This window comes from Styela clava, chromosome 4, assembly GCF_964204865.1.
Source record: "Styela clava chromosome 4, kaStyClav1.hap1.2, whole genome shotgun sequence".
NCBI lineage: Eukaryota > Metazoa > Chordata > Ascidiacea > Stolidobranchia > Styelidae > Styela > Styela clava.
Window position 1 is genome coordinate 1,480,297 of NC_135253.1, and position 27,909 is coordinate 1,508,205.

General features: G+C 36.2%; 3 protein-coding genes across 5 annotated transcripts; all 3 read left to right on the plus strand.

Moving 5' to 3' along the window:
- The first annotated feature begins 5 nt into the window (after positions 1-5).
- On the plus strand, positions 6-2,984 carry LOC120325709 (leucine-rich repeat-containing protein 40-like). Its single transcript, XM_039391818.2, has one exon. The coding sequence runs from the start codon at positions 19-21 to the stop codon at positions 1,819-1,821; it is 1,803 nt and encodes a 600-aa protein (XP_039247752.2). The 5' UTR covers positions 6-18; the 3' UTR covers positions 1,822-2,984.
- Positions 2,907-10,785, plus strand: LOC120325708 (X-ray repair cross-complementing protein 5-like). The gene is made up of 16 exons (XM_039391817.2): positions 2,907-3,095; positions 3,436-3,549; positions 3,976-4,159; positions 4,434-4,482; positions 4,820-4,948; positions 5,301-5,498; positions 5,718-5,867; positions 6,361-6,464; positions 6,688-6,863; positions 7,104-7,282; positions 7,719-7,823; positions 7,967-8,224; positions 8,655-8,839; positions 9,208-9,320; positions 9,429-9,546; positions 10,366-10,785. Exons 1-16 carry the CDS (start codon positions 3,039-3,041, stop codon positions 10,491-10,493), a joined length of 2,247 nt encoding a protein of 748 aa, XP_039247751.2. The 5' UTR covers positions 2,907-3,038; the 3' UTR covers positions 10,494-10,785.
- Positions 10,786-15,642: 4,857 nt separating this feature from the next.
- Positions 15,643-20,061, plus strand: LOC120326209 (threonine--tRNA ligase 1, cytoplasmic-like). Of its 3 annotated transcripts, XM_078111684.1 has the most exons (3): positions 15,743-15,800; positions 16,204-16,425; positions 17,497-20,061. In XM_078111684.1, the coding sequence occupies exon 3, from the start codon at positions 17,531-17,533 to the stop codon at positions 19,694-19,696; it is 2,166 nt and encodes a 721-aa protein (XP_077967810.1). In that variant the 5' UTR covers positions 15,743-15,800; positions 16,204-16,425; positions 17,497-17,530; the 3' UTR covers positions 19,697-20,061. The 3 variants fall into 3 exon arrangements, with proteins under 3 accessions (XP_039248388.2, XP_077967810.1, XP_077967809.1); XM_039392454.2 differs by lacking the exon at positions 16,204-16,425 and having other exon boundaries at positions 15,643-15,800; XM_078111683.1 differs by lacking the exons at positions 15,743-15,800; positions 16,204-16,425 and adding an exon at positions 16,623-16,645.
- Positions 20,062-27,909: the final 7,848 nt, after the last annotated feature.

Genomic DNA, 27,909 nt, shown 5'->3' on the forward strand with positions numbered 1-27,909 from the left:
TTATTAGTTTGATAGACCATGTCCCGCTTTCAGCGACATCTGCGTCAGCAGGCGGGTGCTTCTAAAGAAAACGGTTCTCATGCATCTCTGTCAAAAAGTTTGTTTCCACAAGCTAGGAAAACAGGACAATTAAATCTATCAAACAGGGAATATAAGGAAGTTCCAAGTGAAGTTTGGCGCCTGAATTCTCCTCCAATTGAGGGTGATGCTGATTTCGGTTCCTCAAGCACAGAAAGGTGGTGGGATCAGGTTCCATTAACCAAATTGATTCTTGCCTCTAATGCTTTGATCTCTCTCTCCGAAAAAATCTCTGTTTTCCCAGCTCTTGTTGTTTTGGATTTGCATGATAACAAATTAAGTCAACTGCCAAGTGTGATTGGTTCATTAGAAGTGTTAGAGAAACTCGATGTTAGTCATAATGAATTGGAAAGTTTGCCGTCTGAGCTTTTTATGTTGGAACGACTGAGTACTTTTTTGTTGCATCACAATCAAATTTCTCATTTGCCTGATGACATTGGACAGCTGTCATATCTTCGAGTATTGGATGCGTCACATAATAAACTACAAGCCATCCCCAGAAATCTGGCATCTATGACTGATATACAAAAATTAAATTTTTCAAATAATCAGTTAGAAAGTTTACCAGAAGAGATTTGCCAACTCTCACACTTGTCATATTTAGACTTGAATTATAACAATCTCAGCTACCTTCCACAAAACTGGGGAAAGATGAATTCATTGAAAGAATTATATTTGAGAAATAATTCACTGACTTCTTTGCCTTTGCTGAGTAACTGCTCCAGTCTTAAAGAGTTGTATTGTGCAAGCAATAATATGAAGCATTTGGAAGTCAACAAATTGCCAGAGTCTTTGGTTATTGTAGAATTGCGTGATAATAAGATAAGCAAAATAGAAGAAGATATTGTTGCGTTGAAGGACTTACAACGTCTCGACTTGGCTAACAATGATGTTTCCACTCTGCCTCCTAGGATGGGGCTGATGGAACATATCACTGCATTGAATGTTGATGGTAATCCAATGAGAGGTTTGCGACGTGATATAATTAATCGAGGAACATTAGCAATTATTCAGTATCTTCGAACACGTATTGTAGACAAGGATGCTAATGCTGACAGTGAAAATGGCTCGGCACCGCAGTCATCTTTACCAGTGTCATCTGCTATGGCCGAACGTTCTAAGCTACACACACTCACTTCCACCAAGTCATTGGATATCAGTAATAAAGTCTGGTCCGAGAAGCTACTTGATGGCTCTGAAGAAATCCCCTTGGAAGTCATAAATATGTCAAAAATGGGATTGTCTCAATTTCCATCTCAGATCTGTCAATTCAAAAGTTCTTTGAAATCCCTAAATATTAGTCTAAACAAAATATCAGTGTTTGGTTCAGAAATTGGCGACTTTGTTTCTCTAACACACTTGAACCTCGGCACTAATTTGCTGACAGATTTACCCGTGGAAATGACAAAGTTAAAAAGTTTAATTGAGCTGAATATAATGCAAAATCGTTTCAGCTTGTTGCCAGAATCTGTTTACTCCATGGAATCACTCGAACATCTTCTCGCTGGTGGAAACAAGATTGAAAAGATAAACATGGAAGGGTTGAAAAAGCTTACTAAGCTGTCAACTCTCGCGCTGCAGAATAATAGCATTGCACAAGTTCCACCAGAACTAGGACTTATGTCAAGTCTACGTAATCTTCAGCTGGAAGGAAATGTATTTCGAATTCCTAGGCATACCATTTTGCAACAAGGAACTCAAGCAGTTTTGGATTATTTAAAAGGGAGGGTTCCAACCAATTAAAACCATCCTATTTCTAATATTAAAAGCTTAGTTTAGTGCAGCAGAAGAAAACAGCTTTAATTTGAATTATCACTTCTATTCAATCAATGGTGTATACCAGGGTAGTTCAAGATTGTCGGCTCCGCGGGCCACAAAATTATTTTTGCATTGTTCGCAGGCCACAATAAAGCCGAGAATAGGTAAACAGTGCAATACAAAACAAACACTTTTATTGTGCAAACACATAGTTATCAGGCATAGCCATTCTAGGCTAATAGAAGCCGCATTCGATTTTTAGTTTTCTCTGATGCCTATATTGTTAGCATATATTTCGACAAAAAAGTTAGAAAACCAGATAACAATTTAGACTGACAAGCACACTATTTAACTTCGCTAGTTGCCTCAGCTAGCCATAACACTATTTAATTCAGTGACATCAGTGACGACAAAATGTCAAAAGATTTTTCTGAATAATTATGACTAAACCACACAAAATGCGATTTTTTGATTACTCTCCGAATGTGACGCGGGCCACAGATAATGAAGCGGCGGGCCACATGTGGACCGCGGGCCTGGGTTTGGACCACCCTGGGGTATACCTTTGATTCCGTCACTTTAAATCATCTGTTAAATATTGGACCTTGAAGTTCATTAACTTGTTTCTGGGCTTCAAAATTATGATTTAAGGTTGAATCAAGGGTATTAGGCTCAGGATTTAACTTGGTAGTGCATCAAAGTACAGCAGCTGCTGATTCAACATTTTTGCTCAAGTGTCTTATCCTAAAATGCTTCGGGATTGATAAATACACAATCTTGATTCAATGCTTGAAAAAATATCTTGATTCCAAATGCTTGCTTGGTTGCCAAACTGGAACTGTATTCTTACGGTGGTTTTCTGCCTATTTAAAATTTTAACAATTGTGCAACTCATCTAGATAATTAGACATAAGAAAGCATATTCATTATTCCTATTACCAAAGCTTTGTTGAAGACTATGTATTTTTCAAGAATAATCATATTTTCTGATCATTCTTTTATTTTAAATAACTGAGATTATATCAGTGTGCCTTGTTCAATATACCATTTTTTCAATAATTAATTCTATACAATTTGCTTCAGCTTGTTAATTAAATCTCATGTTAGAGAACAATCATTTCAATTATACAAATTATTTCATTTTATAGTGCATGTATCAACTGCAAAATAGACATTCATTATTATAATAGTATGATAATTTCATGATCAAAAGTCACTGCAAATTTCACTTCGTCAACAAAATGGCTAGAACACCTAAAGTGAGTAGTACAATATAATGCTTTTGAGTGAATGCTAAGTGAGTGTATAACCCTATTCTGACTAAAGGTTTGAGTAAACTGTCCAACTCTAGGCCCTGCATTTTATTATATGTTAACTGCTCACATTGTTGCAAAGAACTACGTGTTGGCATGTATTATATCAAAAATTCAGTTGCACTGGAATAATGGGAAAGTTTTAAACATAGGCAGTGCAGTACACATCATTAGTACAGTACAGTACAAGTACAGATTTCTTTTTATCTTTGATCTAACAAATAAAAAATGAGTAGTATAGTTACCTTGCTTACTATATTTGTTAAACTCTTTTTTTTTCTGTCAGGATGCAATTGTGCTATGTCTCGATGTTGGACCAGGGATGACACAAGCTCCTCCAGGTTCAGATACACCATTAGAATCATCTATCAAAATCATTTCTATGATGTTGCAAAGAAAAGTAGGACAATGTTTTTATGCAGGCACCCTGTATTACAACATCATTATCTCTTTGTCTGATTAGCAATTTTGAATGCCAATTTTACCAATCATGCATTTATAGTGGAAAATTCATATTCATCTCACCATTGCTGATTTTTAGAAGAATAGAGTTTTTATAATTATAAATAAAACTTTTAGTACTTATGTTTAATTATTTTTGTATTGTGTCAGTAATTTGTAATATATAGCCAAGGTTAAAAATGTCTGATTGCATTATGAGAGTGTTTCAAATTTGGCGCTAATGTTGCATTTTATGATGTTAACTTAGAATGCTACTTCAAACAATTTTTCATCATTATTATTCCAATATATAATATGATATTCGGTAAGTTATAGATCATGGAACAAAGAAAACATAACATTGCACAATTTTATTTTTTCCAAGATATTTTCCGAGTCTAAAGATGAAGTTGCTCTGGTCTTATTTGGGACAGAAGACACACTAAACAATTTAGCTGATGATGATGGAGGTTATCAAAATATAACTGTTTCTCGTCCACTAGGTATTTCTGGATTTGATTTGCTTGAAGACATCTCTAAAATCCATCCTGGTCCTAAAGAAACTGACTGTATCCTTTTCTAAAAAATTGCAAAAGATTGCTGAATTTCACTAACATTATACAATTCAGTCATGTTGCCATTTAGTGATGTCAATGCTTGTATAGTTAATAAATTAGAGTTGGTACAGTATAATAAATGACAGTGTTATAGTGATATGTACTCTTTCTATGCTGGACAAGAGGCCGTGATTTGCCATATAATTAGGCCGTCTTATCAACTTTCCTCTCCCTTGGGATAAATATGAAAATCCTATCTATCTTCCTTAGTGAATTTTTACGGCAGTTCTGGATGCTCTTACAGTCGGTCTTGACATATTACACGAACAAACCAAGTAAGTATTTGTACTTGAAACTCATTTTAAATTGTCATTAAATCATTGTTGCAATTTGCGTGGATTTTATTATCTGTTAAAGTTGGTATCTGACTCAATATACCATCGCGTTAAAGGGCTTTTCAAAACTTACATCCTCATAAAAGTTTGTTTTGCTTACATTCTCACAAAGCAAAGCCTGGTTTTTCCAGTGCTTTAGTGGGTGATTACATTTGCACAAATATCAAACGAATTTGAGGATGTATAGCCATAAGTTTCTGTCTCTAAAACTATAATACAGTGTATGTTTATATTTGATAGTTTGATATATGTCTTTTCTTTCACCACAATATTTTAGAGGCAAGAACATTGAATATCGTCGACTAATTCTTTTCACAAACTTCGATCATCAGTTCAGTGATGATAACTTAGAAGGAATTATTGGAGGATTTTGCTGTGAAAATGAAGAAGTTCAGTTGAATATAATGTAAGTTATATTTTCTTTTATAGTAATTATTTTCTCTAAAAATGAGCTAATAATAAGGTAATACCTGCTAGTGCACATGGACTGATTGGCAGACACCCAGTCATCGCATGATATTAATATAGCTACTGATAAAAGCATCCAATGTCTGTGCATCTTAAAGTTTACTGGTGTATTGGACCAAATTTAGTGAAAGATAAGGTTTCTTCAAGGTACCAGAATACTTTTCAATAGAGTAATGTTTTTGTAACTATAACAGTCTATCCTTTGGTCTCACGCATGAGGCAAAGACTAGCCATTGTGATAGCATATTCTATTCATGCTTTGTTGTAAATTTATAAACAATATTTTTCAGTGCTCCTCAGTTTGAGGAATCAGTTTCATCAGATGGTGAGGAACATGACAGTGGTTCAGATGGGGAGGGACCAAGTGTTAAAAAACCCAAATTAGAGAAATTATCTGAAAAACCAAAAACTCCTCAACAAAGAGCAGGAGAAAGATTGATTAATAGTATGCTTGAGCAAGGAGTTGATGGATGTGCTTATTCATATGAGTGAGTATTTTTTATCTTATAAGATAGTAGGACAACAGTAAAGAAAATGGGCAACATAATAAAACATTCCTTTCTTACTCGTTTCAATTCATGTTATAATTAATCTATTTAGTTCACACCAGAAATAGATTTTAAAAAATTTCATCGCTATTGGAATTAAAACTGAAAAATTGATTTTGAAATTAAATGTAACACATTTTCAATTGTTTTTTCCTCTAGTCAAGCTGTTTTAGCTCTCACAGGATTTGAAAAGAAGTCAGTTCGATCTGTAGCTTGGAAATGTCATCTGACGCTCGGGAATGACTTGACCATACCATGTGCTGCTCACGTCAAAACAAAAGCAGCCACATTGAAAAAATCATGGATCAAGTAAATATCATATTTAATTGTGATCTGTGCATTTTGTGAGAAATATCGATTATGTGAGGACTACGTAACTATTATTTTTAAGTTTGCTTAAAATAAAAACTAGTTTTTCAGCTTTTATATTCTGAAAAGTTGGACTGAACACTGAACAGAAATGTAATGAATGATTAAGCAGTTGCATTCTATGCGTTTTAAAAAAAAAAAAATTTTATTGCCTCCAAAAATCTATACTGAGAATAGCAAGGGGTAGAATTAGGAGGGGCACTTGGAGGAGTATGGGTGGCACTTGAGTTTGATCTTTTTGTCGTAGTAAAATTGTGTACAATCTTCCCATAATGAAGGAAAATAAAACCAGGTGTTTGACAGTGGGGTTGTAAAGTTCAGTCTTTCTCTTTTTCAAGCTATTGCTAGAACTAAACGTTACAAAACCTGTAAATTTTGGACAAGTTTGTACTCTGTTAACCTGTACTAAGTATCTTGTTAACAAATTATTTAGATGTTATGCAAAAACTCAAAAATCTGATGATATTATGAAGCAAAGATATTTTGTATTGAGAAGTGATGGTCAAACAGAAGTAGATGAGGAAAATATAAGCAAAGGTTTGAAAATTGTTGTTATCTTTTCAGTCATGTTATAAATGGGATATTTATTTTGTATTCTGCTATGAAGCAAAAAAAAACAATACACAATGCAGGCCTGAAATTCGAGGAGGTTGCCGAAATTCTAAAAGGATTTACAACATGACACATCATAAAGTATTATATAGGCAGTTCAACCTTGTTAGTTGTTACATTAAAATTGTTTAAACAATGATATCTACAGGTTACAAGTATGGCAAGGATATAATTCCATTCAGTAAAGTTGATGAAGAGCAAATGAAATATAAAACGGAAGGAAAATGTTTGTCTATCCTGGGCTTCACAGATTCATCAAACATTCGTGTACAAGATTTGATGGATGACCAATCTCATCATATTGTTTCAGAAAAAGATGATAATGTATGTATTCTGTGAACTAGTGTTCAAAAATCAAACATAATGAATAAGGAATGTATCTATTAAGGAATTTCAATATCAATAAAATAATGTTATGAAAAACAATGTTTGGGTGACTAGAAATTGCAATATTTGCTGAAATTTACAGAATCTTGTAATATAAGATTTGTCATTTTTGATTCTATCAAATTATACCCATTGTTATATATTTTTGCCTTCAATATATTCTTCACAACCCAATAGGCTGCTGAAACTGCGTTATCCGCACTTGTGACTGCAATGCAGAATCAAAATGTTTGTGCCGTCGCACGATATGTTTATCGCAAAGGCACGAATCCCAAACTCATGGCACTTATGCCAAGAATAAAAGAAGAATATCGTTATCTTGTGATGATAGCTCTTCCATATGCTGAAGATTTAAGGTACTAGCCAATTAATTAGTTATCTAATAACATGATTCCATAAATATTTTCTGCCATTATTACGATTCTTGATTGGCAATAATAACTCATTTTAGTCGAGAACCATTGAATGTAATTTTTATTCGTATAAGAAATAATGCCTTTTCGGACCTCCAGAAGTATGTGCACCAAGATGGCGCACAACCTGAACATAGTATGTGTACCAGGTTAGGGTTCAGGTTGTGCGCCATCTTGGTGCACATACTTTGGGAGCGCCGCCTTTTCATTTGTACATCTGCATCGTATAGGCAACATTGGATCCTCTATTTATGTGCAATTGACTGTAGTTGGACAGTATAATTCGCTGTTGAATACTGTTTGCCTAATAGATATATGTAGTAAGTTGTGTTGTGACCAAATTTTTTTTGCATTCTCTAATAATACATTTTCATTTCAGGACTTTAGATTTCCCAAGTCTTGAATCAAAAAAGAATGTGGCTCCAAGTCAAAATCAACTTTCTGCCATTGATAGTTTGATAGATACTATGGATTTGTGCAAAGGGTGAGATTTCTATTGAAAGGAGTACAAATTAAGATTAGCACTGAATTATTCCGTTTTAATTGTTAATCTTGGAATACTTGTAAAATTGTATATTGACTCCTAGTAGTCATAAGAAAAACCATATACTTGCTTAATTTTAACAGAGAAAAAGAGTTGTATCGCCCCCGAGAGATGTTGAACCCGTATTTTCAGAGAGTGTATCAAAGTTTGAACCACAGAGCAGTCAATCCAAAGAGTTCACTGCCTCCTACAGATGATAGAATCAAAAGTATACTGGATCCAGATCAACAAATATTGGAAAGAAGTAGACTTTCTACAGCTGAAGTTAAGAAATATTTTGAGCTTGTGAAAGAAGAAGTCAAACCAAAAAAGAAATCAGGAGCAGAAACATGGGCTGCTGTGTACGTTGCTATTTATTTGTGTATTTGGAAACTAACTAACATTTTTACAATGGATATGTATATTTTGATTCATAACTAAATTACAATAAATTTACTCAATTAGCATAATATTTTTATATTTATCACAGGTAAATGATAAGACAGTTTAAAAGTGTTAGTCATTTATTTGTACCAGATGCTGGACTTGATCGTTAATTCCGACCAGCGGTTAGGAGTCCAGCAATCCATTCCATAATTATCCAACACAGAATTCGAACCTGCAAATTCACACAGGGTGTGGTGCAATTGCAAGCGTAATTCACCATTCTTAGCATGCTGCACCAACTGCCGAACTATAGTACAAATGCATGTTCAGTCACCTTATGATTAGCTACCGAAATTACCCTTTAACATCTGGTAGAACTCAAATTTTTTTCAATGCTCAATACAGGTCTTTGGACGATGAGGAAACCGCATCCCATAAACTGGCAAGTGGTGATGCATCTAGTTCTGGAATTACATCAATTGCACAAATAACAAGCACAGCCACTGTCTCTTCAGTTGGATCTATATCTCCAGATCAAGATTTTATCACACTGTTGAAAAATGCCGAGAATGATGCAGATATTCAGCAAAGTACGTAGTCTTGGTAGAATTTCCCATCAACTATATATATGCACCTGGCTTCTCATTGTTTTAAAATTTTTCATTGCATGTATGCCGTCAATTAGTTAGGTTGAATAGGACTGTTCAATATCTGACGAGCCACTGCCCATTGTCTGGCTACCAGTCTATGTCGAGTATGGGAACTAGTTAACCAGGTATCACAGGTGCAATGTTCAAGAATGTCCCTGCTGCTTAATATGGTTCACCAACGTTTTACACCTAAATCATCGTATCACATGTATATATCAACTGCTTAAATTTTTAGAGCATGCACCCCCTTGATGTATTTGAAATACATCAGTTATAGATAAAAAATTCAAAATACTTTTCACATGCAGTATTTGAACAACTTCAACAGCGTGTTATGGAATTTATACTTGATACCTTCACTGCTGGCTGCAACAGAAAAGTATTTACTTGTCTAACTGCAATGAAAGAACAAGCAATATCTGTGAGTTTTTTTCTCAACTGTTTTGAATGCTTCCTTTGCGGAGTAGACTAGTCACTAAATCAGAATTTGTTGATCTTTGTCACAAATAACATTCGTCTTTTCTTTTAGAAAAATGTCGCTCATCTGTACAATACATTCTTGAAACGTCTAAAACCTATGTTGATTGCTGATAAAATTAAAATGCAATATTGGAAAGAAATGACAGAATTACAGTTGACACTAATTGGTGAGTATAATCCAGGCCTGTACAACTCAAATGAACGAAAGGGCAGCAACTTACAAAAATATTTGTTCATGAGCCGCAACGCAAGTTATCATTATTACTATTCAACTTATATCATGTTATATTTTCGTAATATAGCATATGAACGATGTAACACAAGATAATTTGACACAACCAGCCTTTAATGAGATTATTGCATCTTTTCCCTTTTGTTTGTTTTATTTATTCATCTGCTTTCAATCATTTCCTTCCTCATTGTGGTTTTGTTGAGGAATGGTGGAACCAAACGTTACTATTGCATGTGCTTCCGTACATTTGATGATTACGGTATCTTAGAAAGAACCATCTTGCCATAATCATACGTCGGGTGCGAAAGTATTTAGATGAGTTATATGAATATGGTTAACTTTGTTGTTACGTGAATATTATTTTAAAAGTTTCTTTAGATCAATTATTCTAGAACTTATAATTTTTCTTTATCACTGATCGCTTATATTTTTGTATGGAAAAGTAATTTTTTTAAATCGCCCTGTGGGTCGCATAAAGAGCTTTCGTGGGCCACATGCATGTTGTCCAGGTCTGGTACAAGCCCACTTTAACAACCTTCATAATGTGTATTCTGAAACAGTTAATAGTGTTTAGCGACGGAAACATAATATTGCTGAAAATTGGGCGAATGTCCTCAATACTAAGTAAGTGGCATATTTTCTGTATTTTCAATTTTACAGATTTGTAAACTTTTTTTTCACTCTAAGCAATTAAAATAATAAATCTACCATGTTTTTTTAAAAATGACAACCTAAATTCATTTTTCATTTTTAGAAGGAGAAGGTGTGTCTTCCGATGAAGTTGCAGAGTTCCTGACACTGAATGCAGAAGGTGAGGAAGGAATCAAAAGTGGGGATAATGAGCAAGATGAAGATGTAGAAGATCTGCTTGATGAGCTGTGAAACCCAATTTTTCTAGGAGCATTCTCTACCAGACTAATCATCATCTAGTGCGTACTACACCTGGTAAAATCTGGAAGTCATTTTACTCTGTTTAAGACTGTGTGTCTGTGTGACCTCACTTCATATCTGGTCTAGACTAGATGATGAGTCGTTTTACCTGATACATCAAGTGTTGTCTGGATTCCTCACAATATTCCATTTCTGTAGTCTTTATAGTTCATGGCACTTCAGTGGCACTTTTGTTACCATCTGTTGATTTGATATAAATAAAGAATTTCAGTCTCGTTTTGTAGCCCCTCTTATAAAAAAAGTTCATATGCCAAGTGAGAATATGGGTTTGACAATAAGCGATACTGAACTGTTGAGTGATGAATGGGTTAAGTGACGCGTTTTTTTGCGCTGTGTATCCGATGAATCGATTGGGCTATCTGAAAAAAAATGGTACAATGAAGTACGGTACAATTTGGTGCTGGGCGACAATAATGGAATGAAGTTAAAGCAGCATGCTACTTTAACAGTAACCATTGTTCCAATTTATGTTTTTTTTTTCCGTTTGTGTAGTGGATTTCGATAATGTAAAAGTATTGCTACCGCTAACACTATATGAAGCTTCTTCCTTTTCCAGCCTATCGACGACCCAGACTCCCGAATTTGTAAATTGAACTGGAGTGATTAGAGACAAATTTCTGTGACTAAAACAAAACATGTATATGAGCTGCAGAATTAGTTTAATGCAAATTTATTATGCATACCGTAAATACCAATTATAAAGAGTTTCACGAGGCAGTGAAAGCAATATACACAGTTTTTAATATCCGTCTACTAAATTTTATTTCGAAACATTTTAGACGAGATGAGAGGGATAAATATACATCGATCAATTTTTTACCGATACGAATTCCCCAATTGGCGAAAGATCGACATATCTCTACTCTGTTTTATTAATATGACATGGAACAATTTCCTCAAAATGGCGTCCGTGAGCTGAGCGTGTTCTCACTGAGGCTATATATAGTCTACGCTTTAATCTATAGCAGGGGTGTGCAACCTTTTTTACAGGCGGGCCAAGTATAAGTAACTTGGTGAAGCCGCGGGTCGCATCTAGAAAGTCTACCTACGAAAGCCCCCCCCGATACGAAAAAGTAGTTTTCATTCGGTATTTCTCTGTTCTTTCTTCTTACCGTGTGTACCTTGCAGAATTTTCTACTTGCGAAGGGGTTTCCGTAATTTGAACAAAATTAATTTGTTGCAAGTACGGACGCTCTTCACCCTAAAATGCTATAATCCGTTCCGAGCCCCCACAAAACACGGACATAATATTTGACTGGACTAAGCTAAGAACGTGAAGAGTGGGAGGACGGCGGTCGGAGAAGGCGTTAGAAGTTGAAGTCGAAGTCTTAAGTAAGAGAGAACGTAATTTACGGAAATGAGCACACACGCATGAAGTTCAAAATTAGAATTTACTATTTTTATTTTGCAGTTTTATGTATTTCTTTTTGTCACTTTTCTTTCTTTAGTTTTAACTGTTACGCGTATTCATCGTCTTCTCAACTGAAACTGAGTGATATTCATTGTACCCACCCGCGGGAAACAAATGGGCCAATGGAATGGCAGATTGTTGATTAGCGTGTGACAGGGCAGCTACCACGGACTTCAATTTTTATAGTGATCACGACACCATTCGTTGATGAAGAAAAACGCAGATGTGATTACGCGATTATCGTCGTTATCAAATGAGTGAACCTGATTCCCGAATTCACATCTGCAAATAACAGAAAATCCTTTTTTTATTTTTCGAAGCTGCGCTGATTTAAATATTTCATGTCGGCTGTTATAATTTTATTTTTGCTCATAAATTAATTTGCTCATTAACCGCCAACTTAAACTGAACGATATTGTCACCAACAACGTCGGGATAACGATAAAATTCGCACTAGATACTTAATAATATTTAAGAGCTATTTTATACGCTGTGAATTGCAAGAAATGAACCCATTCACCCACATGCTCGAATGATGAAAACAATTGATTACAACACGATTTGCTTTTAGATTTATTGCCGAGGCCGCAAACTAACTCGACAAAATTGAAACATACGATAATGATTGTAAAATATTTCCAATCAGAAAGATCCTCGACGTGTTATAAGCACTTCAAGTCATGCCTTCAAAATGTTTTAATTACGGTAAATCAAAACGTTGACGGCGGCGCTAGGATATGTGCGCCATATTCGGTATTCGTACAAACACAAAAAACAATATTCGAATAATAAATTCATTGGACATCCGTGCTTCATGCACTGCAAACCCAAAATAAACAAATGTCACTATACGCGTTTTTTGTTTTCGGTTTTCGGCCTTTTGTTTGTAGAAAATCAAGTTAATCGAAGCAATATTTTTACAAAAATAATTTTTGTAAGTTGGATTTTTCGTATCCAGAGCCTTTCGTAGATGGAGTTTCTACTAAGATGCATGTACAAAAAATTGTTTCTTTTTATTATTAATCTTATGGCATTTTTCGAGGTCCTGGCAGAAATAAAAGAGTTGGAACACAAAATTTTTTAAAGAAAAGTGCTGTTTAAATTCACTGTCAGACCGAATTCAGTGAGAAAGAAACACGTTTTTATAACATTGTGTATTTTCCAACAGTATCTTGCTGGCTAGTTTCACTGATATAACAGTGGCACTCGGGTACTGGTTTAGGCTTCGCGACGCAAGGTGATTGAAATTGCTCACACGTTCCAGATTAATTTAACTAAAAGCTCGTTTAGCAGACACATCCTTCAAAATTGGCACTTCTGCGCAGGCCGCACAATTTGTCTCTGCGGGCCGCATTTGGCCCGCGGGCCGCAGTTTGCACAACCCTGATCTATAGCAAGCATCTGTTAACATAGGATGGAATTTACATATTCATCCCAGTATGGATTAGGATTAATTAGCCAGATATTTTTTCGGATGCATGAACTTGGTGGTGGAGACCCTAACCCACCAGCGCTTACCTGAACCGCCTTACGCGGTGAGGAGTTCAACAATCCTCTCGCATACAATTGTCCCTCGTGGGATTCGAATCTGCAAACCCACGCTCGGTAATTTGATGTGCGGTGGCGAGCGTATTCCACAAACTAGCAGGGCATGTACTCAATTCAGCATTGGTTTACAGATTCGAATCTCATGGGGGATAATTGTAGGCAAAGGGATTGCTGGACTCCTCGACGAGTTATGGTGGATTGGAGGTAACCGCTGGCAGGTTAGGGCTTATTGCACCCATAAGTCCATGCATCTGAAACAATATCTGACTAACTAATGTCCATAAATACAGCTGGGGAACCGCTACAATTAAATTTCAATTTTGTTGACGTCACCACACAAAACTTCAGATAGAAAAACAAATCCCACAGGAAGTATTGAAATAAACAAGAGGGCGATGCTCAATTATATGGACGCGAAAGTCAAAACGAAGAAGTACGGGAATTTGGTGTGGCACAGTGCACTACCGGAACCACAATGACTGACGCTAAACCCCTCAAGGTGCGCAATTTTTGAATACGTCATGGCACACAAAAAACGAATCCCATAGAGCCCACCGGCATTTTGTAATAAATAGAAGTAATAGCCTTCTAGCGAAAAATGCAATCTTTAACCACTAAAGATTTCAAAGCAATTGGTCTTATAAGTAATGAGAAGAGCGATTTTTTTCATACGGTAAGAACAAGAAAAAGGGTACTAACAACGTAATATTAAATCGATCACCGATTTAACTTTTTGTATATTGTATATATTATTGGACACGAAGTGGACATAACGATCCTTTCAATATTATGTTGTTGTTGTTGTTCTTGTTCTTTGACACGTTTTTAAAAAGTCGCTTTTCTCTTCGAATACTGGACCAATTGCTTTGAAATTTTCAGTGGTTGAAGATAAAATTTTTCTCCAGAAGGCTATTACTTTTTTTTTTCGCTATGACGTCATTAAAATTATTGCCATTGGGTGGCGCTACGTGTCCATATATTTGAGCATAGCTCTCTTGTTTTGTATACCATAGTTTGTTTTCCGGTTGACAAATCAATCTCTCTCTCTCTATTTCGTGTTCAAATGATAATCTGTATGTCCACTTTATGTCCGAAAATGAAATTACCACCAAAATTGTAATCCGGGAAGGCTAGAGCTTAAGCTCAATTCTGAGATTTTGCATTTTTTGGTAGCTTATACACTGCTGCTCAAATTTATTTTGCTACTTTGTAGTGATTTCATTAGTTTATTGTATTTATATATATGCTGCCTTAAGTCTTTCACCATTTACACAAAATGTTACTGTGTATTATTCAACTTGAAATACCCGATTCCACACACTTGATGCTCCGTTTTCTCAAAACTACATATTTATGTCAAATCTGACCAATACTACACTTGATCAAGTGTGTAACTTGTCCGACATTTTATATAGCTTTAAACACATATATGTAATTGCCTATGCCCTATTGTTGTGTATATGTAACTATCTGAAGCATTTTTATTCATGCTTATTGATATTAATATTGGGTGGTAAGGTAACTGACTCCGATGACCGTACCGTCGTATCGTTGCCATCATAGTGACTATAAACCTATATTCTATATAGCTAATTCTGGGTGCAAATTATCAAATTTAACAGTTATAAATTATAAGCATGTATATATCAGTGTGTTTATTCACTACATGCAAGAGTCTTAATGTACTTGAAATTACTTTAATCGTGGTTTAGTACTTAGTTATATACACCTTACGACCAAAGTTATCCTCTGTGGTTTATCCTAGGTTTATAGTCACTTTGGTTGTCACCCAGTCTGTACCGAGAACTGTTTTGCTTTTTATTAATTATGTATTTGTTGTGTATATGTTTTCTGGAGACAAAACAAATAAACTCTCTCTCGGGTAATGGTGAAATAATTGCTCGTTTGTCGACTGCAACAAATTTCTCCCCAAGCTTGGTTGTGCATTCAAGTATATATATATTCACGATTCAACTTATCGTGCCGAATGATTTGATAGTATGCGCGATAGAGCGAAACGGGCGTAGACACGTGTTGCATCATAATTTACTGAATAAGTACGTACGTATTATGGTTGGATCGTAATCTAAATCTATGGTAGGAATTGCGTCTATACTGTTGTACAAAGCCATGTGTTTATTCCGCATTGAAATAATATTATTTGCTTGTTGTTAATCTACTTTGTTATTTATAGATGATATGCTTAGATATAGCAGCTTTATTATTAATTCCATAAATAAGTTTTGTGGTCGCAAACTTCATTTCAGCCTAAAATTCAGGTAGGTTTTCTTTTCTCAAGTTCAAATAGACAGATCCGGAGATCATCGTTCAGTTTGACATCTTCATCATATCTCACACGATGATATAACGTAACATACCAATTAGGAGGTTACAGTTCTCCAATCCAAGATGTCCTGACATTTGTTTCAATAAAACAAACACTCTATTTATCTCTGAAAAAGGGGAACTGACTCGATGCGTCATGCTTGTCTCGATAATAATTTAAATTAATTGTGACGTGTGACAGCCGTCGCATAATCAAAACTGTTTTTTTTTGCTAAATACCCTGAATGCCAAGGTAAATTTTTCTTCTTCCTGGAAATCATATCATCTTTTTGTGAGGAATCCAATGGCTGAATGGTGTCGTTTTTTAGATTGACCTTTTTTTAATTTATTGCGCAGTGCCGATTTGTCAATATGGAGACTCAGACTGACTCTTGAAGGAGGGCAGGAGGGGTTTGCACTCACTGTTATAATTGATGTCTTTCAATGTGAAGGCTATTCTTGGAATCTGATAACTTTGCCGTACTGTCAATGGTTGTTTTCAGTTTTTTTAATGCCCATGCATTCGAGCTGGAAAGTGGACAAGAGGCGATGATTGACTTGTCAAAACTATGTTCAAAAGTGAACATGTGTTCTTCGGTTTCGATTTACAAAAGATTGGTAGTTAGGTCTTTAAAAATAAAATGAGATAGTTCGTTTTGAACTCTGCCATGGTAAGATAAAAAAAAGTTTCTACTCATGACAAATCTGCAAATACACAAAAAAAAAAAAAGTTTTCAAAACTATAACATGAGACATACTATAACATGGACAATGTCTCCTTGTGACATGGAATATAAATGTAAAAAACAGGATGGGATACTGCCTAATTGAGTCTTAAGCTATTGATTACAATATTACTGGGGATCATACCAGGGAGGCGCAGTTCTTACCACTTCATGGCAGCTCCTGCCACGAACGAACCGCGGCAGCTTTTGCCATGGTTTTATAGCGCTATTCAGTAATCAGTATTAACGGTATATTCACAAATTAATGTACCAGTTTTCAATTGATCATGTGGAATTATATCTACTTAAACCCTAACCCTAACCCCAAATCAATCAAAACTGTATCCATAAGAAAAACGTTCCAACTTACCCAATATTTGTCACCATAATAGACAACCCTGTCTTTACGGCCCACCTGCCGCGGTTACGGCAGCAAATTTTACCTGCCATTGGTTTTCAATTTGCTGCCGCGGAAACGGCAGCTCGACATTGGTTTGTGGCAGCTAAAAAGTCAGTTGCCATGAGTTTGGCTGTAGCGGCCATGGTATGGAAATACTGCCATGGTTTTGCGGCAGATGCCACAGAATACTTAAAACTGCACTTGATACCAGGAGTGGTGGAATTGCGAACAATTAAACAGTGGAGGAATTGTATAAACTATAAATATATATAAGATAAAACAGAATAAATACGATATACATATCATAATATCAATTCTCAGACTTGGATGTAAATTTGGGAATCCCAATAGGCTATGCAATATTCTAATGGAATATTATACAGATATATTAAATCGTTATATACACTATTGCTTCGTTTGCGTTCCCATTCCAGTGTTTCATAATCTAATTCTTAGCTATCCAATAACTAGATGAGGAATTTTGATGGCATCCAAGGACTAATTTTCTTACATTTGTTTTTTCAGCACTCCTATATCTTCTTCAGAAATTATTAACAAGATGTCTAATGAAAAAGAGAATGTGCCAATTTCTGGAGATGCTGTGCAGACCAAGCCACAGAAAAAGGGAAAGCAAAAGTCAAACACCAACATTAGTAAGGAACTTGATCCATGGCCAGAGTACATCAATGAAAGAATGAAATTATACTCAAAGCTCAAAGAGGAATCTGATCAAGAATTGAAAGAAAAACAAGAAAAACTGTCAGCAGAAATTAAAGTCACGCTACCGGATGGAAAAGTGGTAGAAGGAAGGTCATGGATCACTACACCTTATATTGTAGCACAAGGCATAAGTCAAGGCCTTGCAGATTCTTGTATTGTAGCAAAAGTTAATGGAGAAGTATGGGATCTTGACAGGCAATTTGAAAAAGATTCATCCCTTGAGCTTTTAAAATTTGACGATGATGATGCTAAAGCTGTTTATTGGCATTCTACAGCTCATGTTATGGGTGAAGCAATGGAGCGTGTTTTAGGAGGTTGCTTGTGCTATGGACCTCCAATTGAACAAGGTTTTTACTATGATATGTATCTGGAGGATCGACAAGTTTCTGATAAAGATGACTTTCCAGCACTTGAAAATGTTATGCGTTCTGTATTAAAAGAAAAACAAGAATTTGAAAGATTGGAGGTTAAAAAAGAGCATTTGCTGGAGATGTTCAAATACAATCCTTTCAAATTGCGTATTCTGAATGAGAAAGTTAATACGCCAACTACTACAGTATACAGATGTGGTCCTTTAATTGATCTTTGTCGAGGTCCTCATGTCAGACATACTGGAAAAATCAAAGCATTCCAGCTTTACAAAAATTCCGCATCATATTGGGAAGGAAAAGCTGATGCAGAGTCTTTGCAGAGAATTTATGGTATTAGTTTTCCTGACAAGAAGGAGATGAAAGAGTGGCAAAAGTTTCAAGAAGAAGCAAAACAGAGGGATCACAGAAAGATTGGCAGGGAACAAGAACTATTTTTCTTTCATGAATTGAGTCCAGGATCATGTTTCTTTCTTCCTCGTGGAGCACATATCTATAACACTCTTATTGATTTTATCAAGAGTGAGTATAGAAAAAGAGGATTCACTGAAGTTGTTTCTCCAAACATATACAATTCTAAATTGTGGTTAACCTCCGGACATTGGCAGCATTATCAAGACAACATGTTCAGTTTTGATGTAGAGAAAGAAACTTTTGCGCTTAAACCAATGAATTGTCCAGGACATTGCTTGATGTTTTCTCATCGCAACCGATCTTGGAGAGAATTACCAATGAGATATGCAGACTTTGGTGTATTGCATCGTAACGAATTGTCTGGAGCACTTACTGGCTTAACTCGAGTCCGACGGTTTCAACAGGATGATGCCCACATATTTGCTCGCCATGACCAGATTAAAGATGAGATCAAAAGTAGCCTGGATTTTTTAAAAGCTGTATATGATTCATTTGGCTTCACTTTCAAGTTGTTTTTATCAACCAGACCAGAAAAATATCTTGGTGAGATTGAAATGTGGAATTTTGCTGAGAAACAATTGGAAGAAAGTTTGAATGAATCCGGATATCCATGGAAACTCAACCCAGCTGATGGCGCTTTCTACGGACCAAAAATTGATATTCAGATTATGGATGCTTTGCGCAGACCACACCAGTGTGCCACGATTCAACTCGACTTCCAGCTACCTCAAAGATTCAATCTGACATATGTCACGGGAGAAGGTGCTGAGAAAACGCATCCTGTGATAATCCACAGGGCAATATTGGGTTCGGTGGAGCGTATGATTGCTATTCTGACAGAAAATTATGGAGGGAAGTGGCCACTTTGGCTGTCGCCCAGACAAGTCATGGTCCTGGCAGTCTCTTCTAAATTTGATGAATATGCAGTTAGTGTGAGAAATGAATTGCACAAAAGTGGTTTTCAGGCAGATATGGAAATGGATCCTGGTTTAACGCTAAACAAAAAGATTAGAAATGCTCAACTTGAACAATACAATTTCATCTTGGTTGTTGGGGAAAAGGAAATGACAAACAAAACTGTCAATATACGTACCGGTACTAGAGATAACAAAGTTCATGGTGAGCACACTTTAGAACACACCATCAATCGTCTTCAAGAACTTGTTGTATCGAAATCTCCTAATGCTGAGGACGAATTTGAACCGAACCATCAAGCCGAGTGATTAGTTGAATATTTTTTTTTATTATTGTTGGTTTGGTACTTCTAATATCTGGCCTGTAAACCTCCATTATTGGTACAAAAATATCACAATCTCACTGGACATAAATTATAAAGTTTACCTAAATGTGCTAGCTTGCTTATTCACTCATGTAAATCTTACTTGTCAGCCCTGTAAAATTATGAATACAATCCGATTAGATTTAAGAAAAGCATAGATAGCATAGTATAAAAGTAAAGCATTCATTGTTGAAGTTCTGCTAGCTTTGTAGTGTTGTAATATATTCTACTATTTCATTTTGTTTGGTGTTCATTGTTACAGCAAGGGTATCATCCATTGCTGGTTTAAATATTGGTAAAACAAATTGAGATGGTTTTTGATTTTTTACGGGAGAGAATAGCTGCAAAGATGACTACTCCTCAGTCCTCCAACCTATGTGAATAGACAACCGGTTACTTGTTTGCGATCTTTACAAGAGTTACAAGATATTCGCATGATCAGTCATACAAGATCTAATTTTTGTTTTCAGTTTATGGAGACGTTTTGTGTAAAATTTGTGTTTACAGTAGAGTTAGAAAATCTCTAGCTAGATCCAAGTGTGATGGCGGAATCGGTAGCGCGACTGAGAAGATGTGTATCACCGGCGGTGGCGCACCCTCCACGAGAGATCATACTATGCCACGATGGTCCTCGAACAGCGCGATGATTTAGTTCGTCCATTTTAACAAGAGAGCTATGCTCAAATATATGGACACGTAGCGCCACCCAATGGCAATAATTTTGATGACGTCATAGCGAAAAAAAAAGTAATAGCCTTCTGGAGAAAAATTTTATCTTCAACCACTGAAAATTTCAAAGCAATTGGTCCAGTATTCGAAGAGAAAAGCGACTTTTTAAAAACGTGTCAAAGAACAAGAACAACAACAAGGACAACAAGAACAACAACAACATAATATTGAAACGATCGTTATGTCCACTACGTGTCCAATAAGTATACGTTTATTTCGACTCCATAATCAGCATAACAATACATTTGACAGATAAAAACAAATAAATAAAAACTGATTATGAAATTACGATTATATTATACCACATCGTCTAAAAACAGTTTTTAGCAATTGATACTAACTGCTGGACTGTTATGTGTTCCCAAATCAGTACTCAGCTGCTGTGATAATTTACTGATAAACGCATATCTTGCTACTGGAACGATTAGTAATTCCATTCGCTGCGCCTCATCTATGCGAGGCAGGTCTTTTGCTGCGTTCGCGGTCGTAGCCAAATATTAATCACGAATGGAATAAATAACGAATCAAGTTGTTTAAACCAAATAATCTCATCAAATGTCGGTTCATTTAGAATCCATAACCAACATAAAAATAAATTAATTACAGAATCAGTAAAGCTAACAAAATCTTAAGTAAGGGTTATAACGTAAAAATGAGGTATTAAAATGTATCGCCAAGTTAATTATCATTGGAGTCACATGCTGGATGCATGAAGAGGAGGGCAAGACGAGTTGTTCCAAACCTTTCAGCACCGGCCTCGTTGACAGGTGATAAAGTATGGAAATGGTTATATAAACAAAAAATAATAACCTTTATTTGCGAAATAAAAGTTCTTGCATCGTCTGTAGGGTTTTGTATTTTATCAATTCTAAAAAAAACATCGTATTTTAAAGCAAGGGCCTGTTTTAAATCAGTGTGTTTGTGTATTTTTTTATTGAAATATCCATTGTATCGCCGCGAAACTACGCCAAAACGTTGCATTCTGGCAGCTGCACACGCAGCTGGAATTATAACGTTTGATCATCATTGCGTGTGCTCGTGAAACAATCCAGGCGATAAATGTTAAAAAACATGATTTGTGTTAAATATTATAGGCGCATAATTTTAATACTCTTATGACAGGCCTTGTCTCCGAAAATGCAAAGTTATATATCAAAACAAAGCACTTTGTCACATTTATTTTGCCCTTCAAAACGTTACATATTTTCGGAATCCAAGTCTACGATTCTATCGTGTGGCCAAGTCTGTAGTGGTAGATATATACCGATAAGAAGTTGAGAACAAAAATCAAGATTTTGGTATAGAAAATGAATCTTTTGATGTTACTAAGTACAAAATCGCGAATACGACAACTTCATTTTACGAGTCTTGCTCGCACAGAATATACACGCTGGTTCATACTTGATAGTAGTTATATTTACTAATTTAGACCAGCTCTTCGAAATGCGGTACCCACTGTGACCGAAAAGTTTGCAGTGGCATCACGCTGGTCCTGTATCTACTTTATTCTCAGTGGGTACATTTCAGAACACTCGTCACTGTCAAATTAACAATAATTTGATGCTGTTTTTTACCTATTTTTTGTATCTTACTAGTTGACGATAAAAGTGTATAATGCGAGTTCTAATTTAGCGTAGCAGTATTTAGGGATCGAATAAATTTTAAAAAGTTCAAGGCAAAAAAATTATTGTCAAAATTCTTAAATTTTATCGTCCTGAGAAATACCTGTTTGGTATTTACAAATGGTATCATACAAATAAAATCTGATGCTCAGGACATTTCCAATTAAATACAAAGAGAGTATATATACATATACAACTTTGCTTAAATTTTAATTCGGCAATGTGGTGGCTGGTGAGGAATTCCCACTATTTTAAATAACTAAAAATAGAATTCGGTATTCGATTTAAGTATTCTAGAATAGTAAATCATTCTACATTGCCCATACCTATCTTTCTGTCAGCCAGTACTTCGATACTGTGAAGAACATACAACATGATTAATATTTTTGAATCTTGTTTCATTAATTGTTCATTTCGTTTTCTAACACCATAAGATATACATAACAAGTATATATATATAAATGTATTATTATTAAATCCATTTGTGTGCGAACTAAAATACTTTTGTGCAGATTTTACACACTTGCGAGAATTAACAAAACTTCGTCATAACGGATTGCTATTTGAAGTGCAATCGCACGTCTAACTCTACCCCAGGACATCACCGGGAAACCAACGCAGCCAAATTGTTTTCAGATCATATCAATTATTAAATGATATACGCAAGTATAATAGAGGACTTGCACGGGTCACGTGACCTTGTTACTGGACGGCAATAAAACAAAAACGTCCATTTGGCTCCTGTCAGTTGCAGGTCGGATTATACGTTTCCGTTTTGTTTGGCTGTTGAAAATAGTTATTTCGTATTGTTCCGCTGGCTGTACGTATAGTATAGACAACGAAATGGATCTTCAGCTATATTCCACTGTTTTCAAAAGATCCAGAACGTCGCGCAATGTGGATATCATCTATTGGCAGGACTGCTTGGTGTCAAGTCCAGAAGCCATCTTACTTGTGTTTCACTGTTTGCGGACAGTACTTCGTTGATGGTGAGTCATGATGTGCCGTTATCAAAATTTTTAAATATTCATAAGCTCCCTCATTTTAATGGAAAGCAGATAACAAACTACTGTTATTGGGAGGCTTAGGCGTAGGCCTACTTGCAGACTTGACTCGTGTAAGGGCCTACTTGCAGACTTGACTCGTGTAAGGTATTAATCAATAATTGCCATAAGGTATTGTTTCCCTAGTTAGCAGGTAATCTATTATTAAGTGTGAAAAAACTAAAGTTTAACGCCAGTGCAAATGCAAAAAATAACCAGAATTCAATTGAATTCTCTATCTGAGAATACGCTCGCCACCACATCTCTGATCCCCCTGGGATAGTTATGTGCGAGGGGATTGCAGCTCTCCTCCCACTAAGGGTGGTTCACACGACCGCTGGTCGATTACGACATCCCCCACCATCAAGTCCATGCTTCTAAAACAAATAACTGGCTAACTAATCCCGACATAGAATGGTAATCGTACGATGTTGCACCTTGTAATCTGTCCCCAACCACAGATAAATTCTATCCTAAAAACTAACCACATTGGTAGGCATAGTTGCGTTTTAAATTGAAAGAAATCTTCATTAATGGTCAGAAGGTGTTGTCTGATTGTTTTGTTAGTTAGCAGGTAATATATTACTGATCTGGTACACAAACTTGGCACTGTCAAATGATGATTAGTGTTTAATTTATTTTCAGGAAAAAGGGAAGATAACCCATTATCAGCTGCTTACATGTCCCATCGATATTCGAATTTTCGCCATCCCCAGAGAAGAAGAGAATAGTGAAAAAAAAGGAGAATTTTGAAGAAAGGCAAAAGGCAGGACCATTTCAACAAATTCTGATAACTTGTATGCGTTGCAAATTGCAATATTAATTCGCAGTTGTTAGCATAAACATTTAATGTGTCTTTCGACTAGACCTACCACACTTTAAAAAAAAGCCGCCTACACCCCTTTTCACTAGAACCATAATACTGTAAAATATTTGATAGAAATTACCCCCGAGGCATCATCTTTCATTTGAAAGGGCTGTGGAGGCAGATACATTTTTTACTCTAAATTATGGAATGTTACTTCCAGGTTATCTTATCCTTGCTCATAGATATCTTGAGGTTAGTGACTCCAACTGACCCATGCATGCCACACTGAAAATTCTCTTGTGTACCCATAAAATAAGGCTGTTGGAGCCTTCAGACCTTGAAAACAGTCGAATCTGAGCACGATGGATTCATGTGAAACATGTAATATGCATTTAGAGGCAAAAATATCCCATCCTGAGCAGCACCGATCCACAACCTCCTGCCTATGGAATCAAAACATTAGACAAATTGGTGTACTGTGCGCATTCACAAATTTTTGCGAATCAAGTGTGCCTTTTGACTAAAGAAAATTTAGCATTGAAATGGTCAATCTCAATATCAACCTAGTATCTGCAGATAAAACCAATTGTTTTTTAAAAATACATTTTTGATGTGCTTTATTTTTCAAATATAATTTATAATTACTGTAAAGTGTGTGATACATTTGGTACCATGAATACTATTTGCAAATTAGCTTGGGTTACACCCCTCTCAAATAAAAGTTTACACTCTTAAGTCGTATCTAGTAATATTCTTTAAACAAAAGGTTGCGGCTAGCCGGCTACCCATTAGAATTTCCTTTCAGATCGCAAAGTCGCAATATTACGCCTCGCTTAAGTTTCATTGGCAACTGTATCTGGTTGTAGTATCGGTGTCCAACGTTAGACTGAAACCTTCACGACCAGACCCATCGAAACAAATTTTTTTTATTGATAGGGTCGTCTTGAAGTTGATTTCGTTAAAGCACAATGGACACTTCATCTCCACCAATCCACAGTAATGACAAGTTACTTTGTCATTAGGATAAGCATCAATAAATGGATACTGAGGATGTATTATCAAGTCACGCAAGCTGAGGTCTTGTGCCACTGTGGTCTTGTTGCAACTTATACTTTGCCATCCATCTATTCCATGGTCGCACCCATATCTGTAAGATAATGGATACAGATAAGAGTTTTCATAAAATCTAACGATCAAGGAGTGTGAAATTTATGTCCATATCCCACCACAGCCACTAGTCGTAAATGAATTTGATTACGGGTAGCATATCTTTTTTACCAATGACAATAACAAGACATTTTGAATCAGTTGTTCCAATCAATCCAAGTCCAAGCTCCATTAGGATAGGATTTATCTGGGGGGGAGCCAGTTATTTGTTTTCAGAAGCATGGACTTGGATGGTGGGGAATGGTCGTAACCGATCAGCAGTCATGTGAACCACCCTCGGTGGGAGTGGAGCTGCAATCCTCTAGCACATAACTATCCCCGCATGGGATTGAAACCTGTGAAACTACCAGGGTGATCAGAGATGCGGTGGCGAGCGTATTCCTAGATGGCGAATTCAATTGAATTCTGGTTATTTTTTGCATGACCCCTGGTGTCAAACGTTAGTTATCTATTCAACCTTTCACACTTAGTAAAAGATTACCTGCTAATTAGGGAAACAATACCTTACAGCAATTGATTATTAATTCCTTACTGTCTTACACAAGTCAAGTCTGCAACTGCAAGTAGGCCCACGCCTAGGCCTACTAATAACAGTAGTTGATTATTAGATTAATTCCTTACTGTCTTACACAAGTCAAGTCTGCAACTAGGCCTAGGTCTACTAATAACAGTAGTTGATTATTAGATTATTGATTATTAATTCCTTACTGTCTTACACAAGTCAAGTCTGCAACTGCAAGTAGGCCCACGCCTAGGCCTACTGATAACAGTAGTTTGTCATCTGCTTTCCATTGAAATGAGGGAGCTTGTGAATATTTAAAGAAATTGATAACGGCACACTATCACTCACCATCAACGAAGTGCTGTCCGCAAACAGTGAAACACTTGACACCAAGCAGTTCTGGCAATAGATGATATCCACATTGCGCGACGTTCAGGATCTTTTGAAATCAGTGGAATATTACTGAAGATTCATTTCGTTGTCTATACTATACGTACAGCCAACAGAACAACGAAATAACCATTTTCAACAGCCAAACAAAACGCAAACGTATAATCCGACTTGCAACTGACAGGAGCCAAATGGACGTTTTTGTTTTATTGCCGTCCAGTAACAATGTCACGTGACCCGTGCAAGTCTTCTATATAATCAAGTCTTTGATCTGAGGTATGGGATTATAATAGGGTGCAAGTCGGATTTTATTTATTTATATAGCTATATATTTCAGACAAGGATAAAATATTAATTAGGATTTTTTGGGCATAGGGTCAGCTTCAAATCATCATATAGGATTCGGCAAAGCCTTTATAATTAGGGATCAGGGGGGTGTTTGAAATTTTAGGGGGAGGGGGAGGAATCATTGCCCGCAACCGCAACTTCCTTATCTGTGGCTCGCATCGCATTTGCTTGGGGTTAGTGTAAATTTTGCATTTGATTTTGTTTCGTCATAAAAATAACCAGAAAAATCTTTTGACATATTGTTACATCACTAATGTCACTGAATTGACTAGTTTTACGAACATTTTCCAAAGTTATGGGGTTTTTCATTCAGAATCTTATTGATGTTCGAAAGCACTTACATTCGAGAAAGCACTTTTTCCGTTATGAAGAGTTTGAAATCTTACACTAAATGTAAATATAGAAGGACTTTTGCACTTTTTAGTAAGTTTTTTGGTAGTATGACTTAGCTTGGTGTTGATGAATGTCAAATAATGACCAATGTGTTTGCACAATAAAATTGTTTGTTTTGTATTTCAATGTTTACCTATTCTTGGCACTATTGTGGCCCGTGAACAGAGCAAAAATAATTTTGTGCCCTCGAAGCCGACAACTTCAGACCACCCTGAGCTAGTTGTTGAATTCGTATGATCATTGTAGAGCCACCTGGAAAACAAAAAATAAATGTTGAATTGATTTGAAAAAGTAGTGAACAATAAATATTTATTATTACAGTATATATCGATGGCTGAATGACCGGGAAGGAAATTATGCTACCATTGTTTACAAACCATACAAAATGCATGGAAGTGTGAAATAAATTGATCTAACAAACGGTTGGTTACATCTATTATAAAAACGGCGCTCCCGAAGTATGTGTACCAAGATGGCGCATAACCTGAACCCTGACCTGGTACACATACTATGTTCAGGTTGTGCGGCATCTTGTTGCACATACTTCTAGAGGTGCAAAAAAACTGACATACTGTAGGTTTTTTGCCTGCTCCATATTCGCAATCACAAAACATGCCTTCCACATCGGCTAGTACGAGAGGGAACAATGGGATCCGAAAAATCGTTTTTTTCCTCAACTTATATTCAACCAATAAATAAAGTTTCAGTGATTAAAAATAGTTGAATCCTTTACAACGGGTACTACGGCGCGGCGGTGTGGCTCAACGGGCTAAGCGTTAGGAATACGCTCGCCACCGCACCTCTAGTCACTCTGCATGGGTTCGCAGGTTCGAATCCCATGCAGGGATGGTTATGTGCGAGAGGATTGCTGGACTCCTCGCCGTCGTTGGGTGGTTCACGTAACCGCTGGTCGGTTACGGCTTCCTCCACCACCAAGTCCATGCTGCCGAAAACAAACAATACAGTAAAAACTAATCCCATACCCGACTTGGAATGGTAACCGGACGAGAGGCCGTGGTTCGCCATATGGATAAGCTGTCTTATCGGCTTTCCTCTCCCCCGGGATAAATATGTAAATCCTATCCTATCCTACTTTTATTGAACACGTAATAGACGATCGTCTCAATATTATGTTGTTGTCCTTTGACAGTTTTG

What these genes read in the sequence shown, in the direction of transcription:
- LOC120325709 (XM_039391818.2), top strand. Translation starts at nt 19, where the DNA reads ATGTCCCGCTTTCAGCGACATCTGCGTCAGCAGGCGGGTGCTTCTAAA.
- LOC120325708 (XM_039391817.2), top strand. Translation starts at nt 3,039, where the DNA reads ATGATCAAAAGTCACTGCAAATTTCACTTCGTCAACAAAATGGCTAGA. An exon ending in TTTCAGAAAAAGATGATAAT is followed by an intron (nt 6,864 to 7,103) that starts GTATGTATTCTG and finishes ACAACCCAATAG; the next exon opens with GCTGCTGAAACTGCGTTATC. An exon ending in GCAGAAACATGGGCTGCTGT is followed by an intron (nt 8,225 to 8,654) that starts GTACGTTGCTAT and finishes TGCTCAATACAG; the next exon opens with GTCTTTGGACGATGAGGAAA.
- LOC120326209 (XM_039392454.2), top strand. Translation starts at nt 15,721, where the DNA reads ATGCTTAGATATAGCAGCTTTATTATTAATTCCATAAATAAGTTTTGT. An exon ending in CATTTCAGCCTAAAATTCAG is followed by an intron (nt 15,801 to 17,496) that starts GTAGGTTTTCTT and finishes TTGTTTTTTCAG; the next exon opens with CACTCCTATATCTTCTTCAG.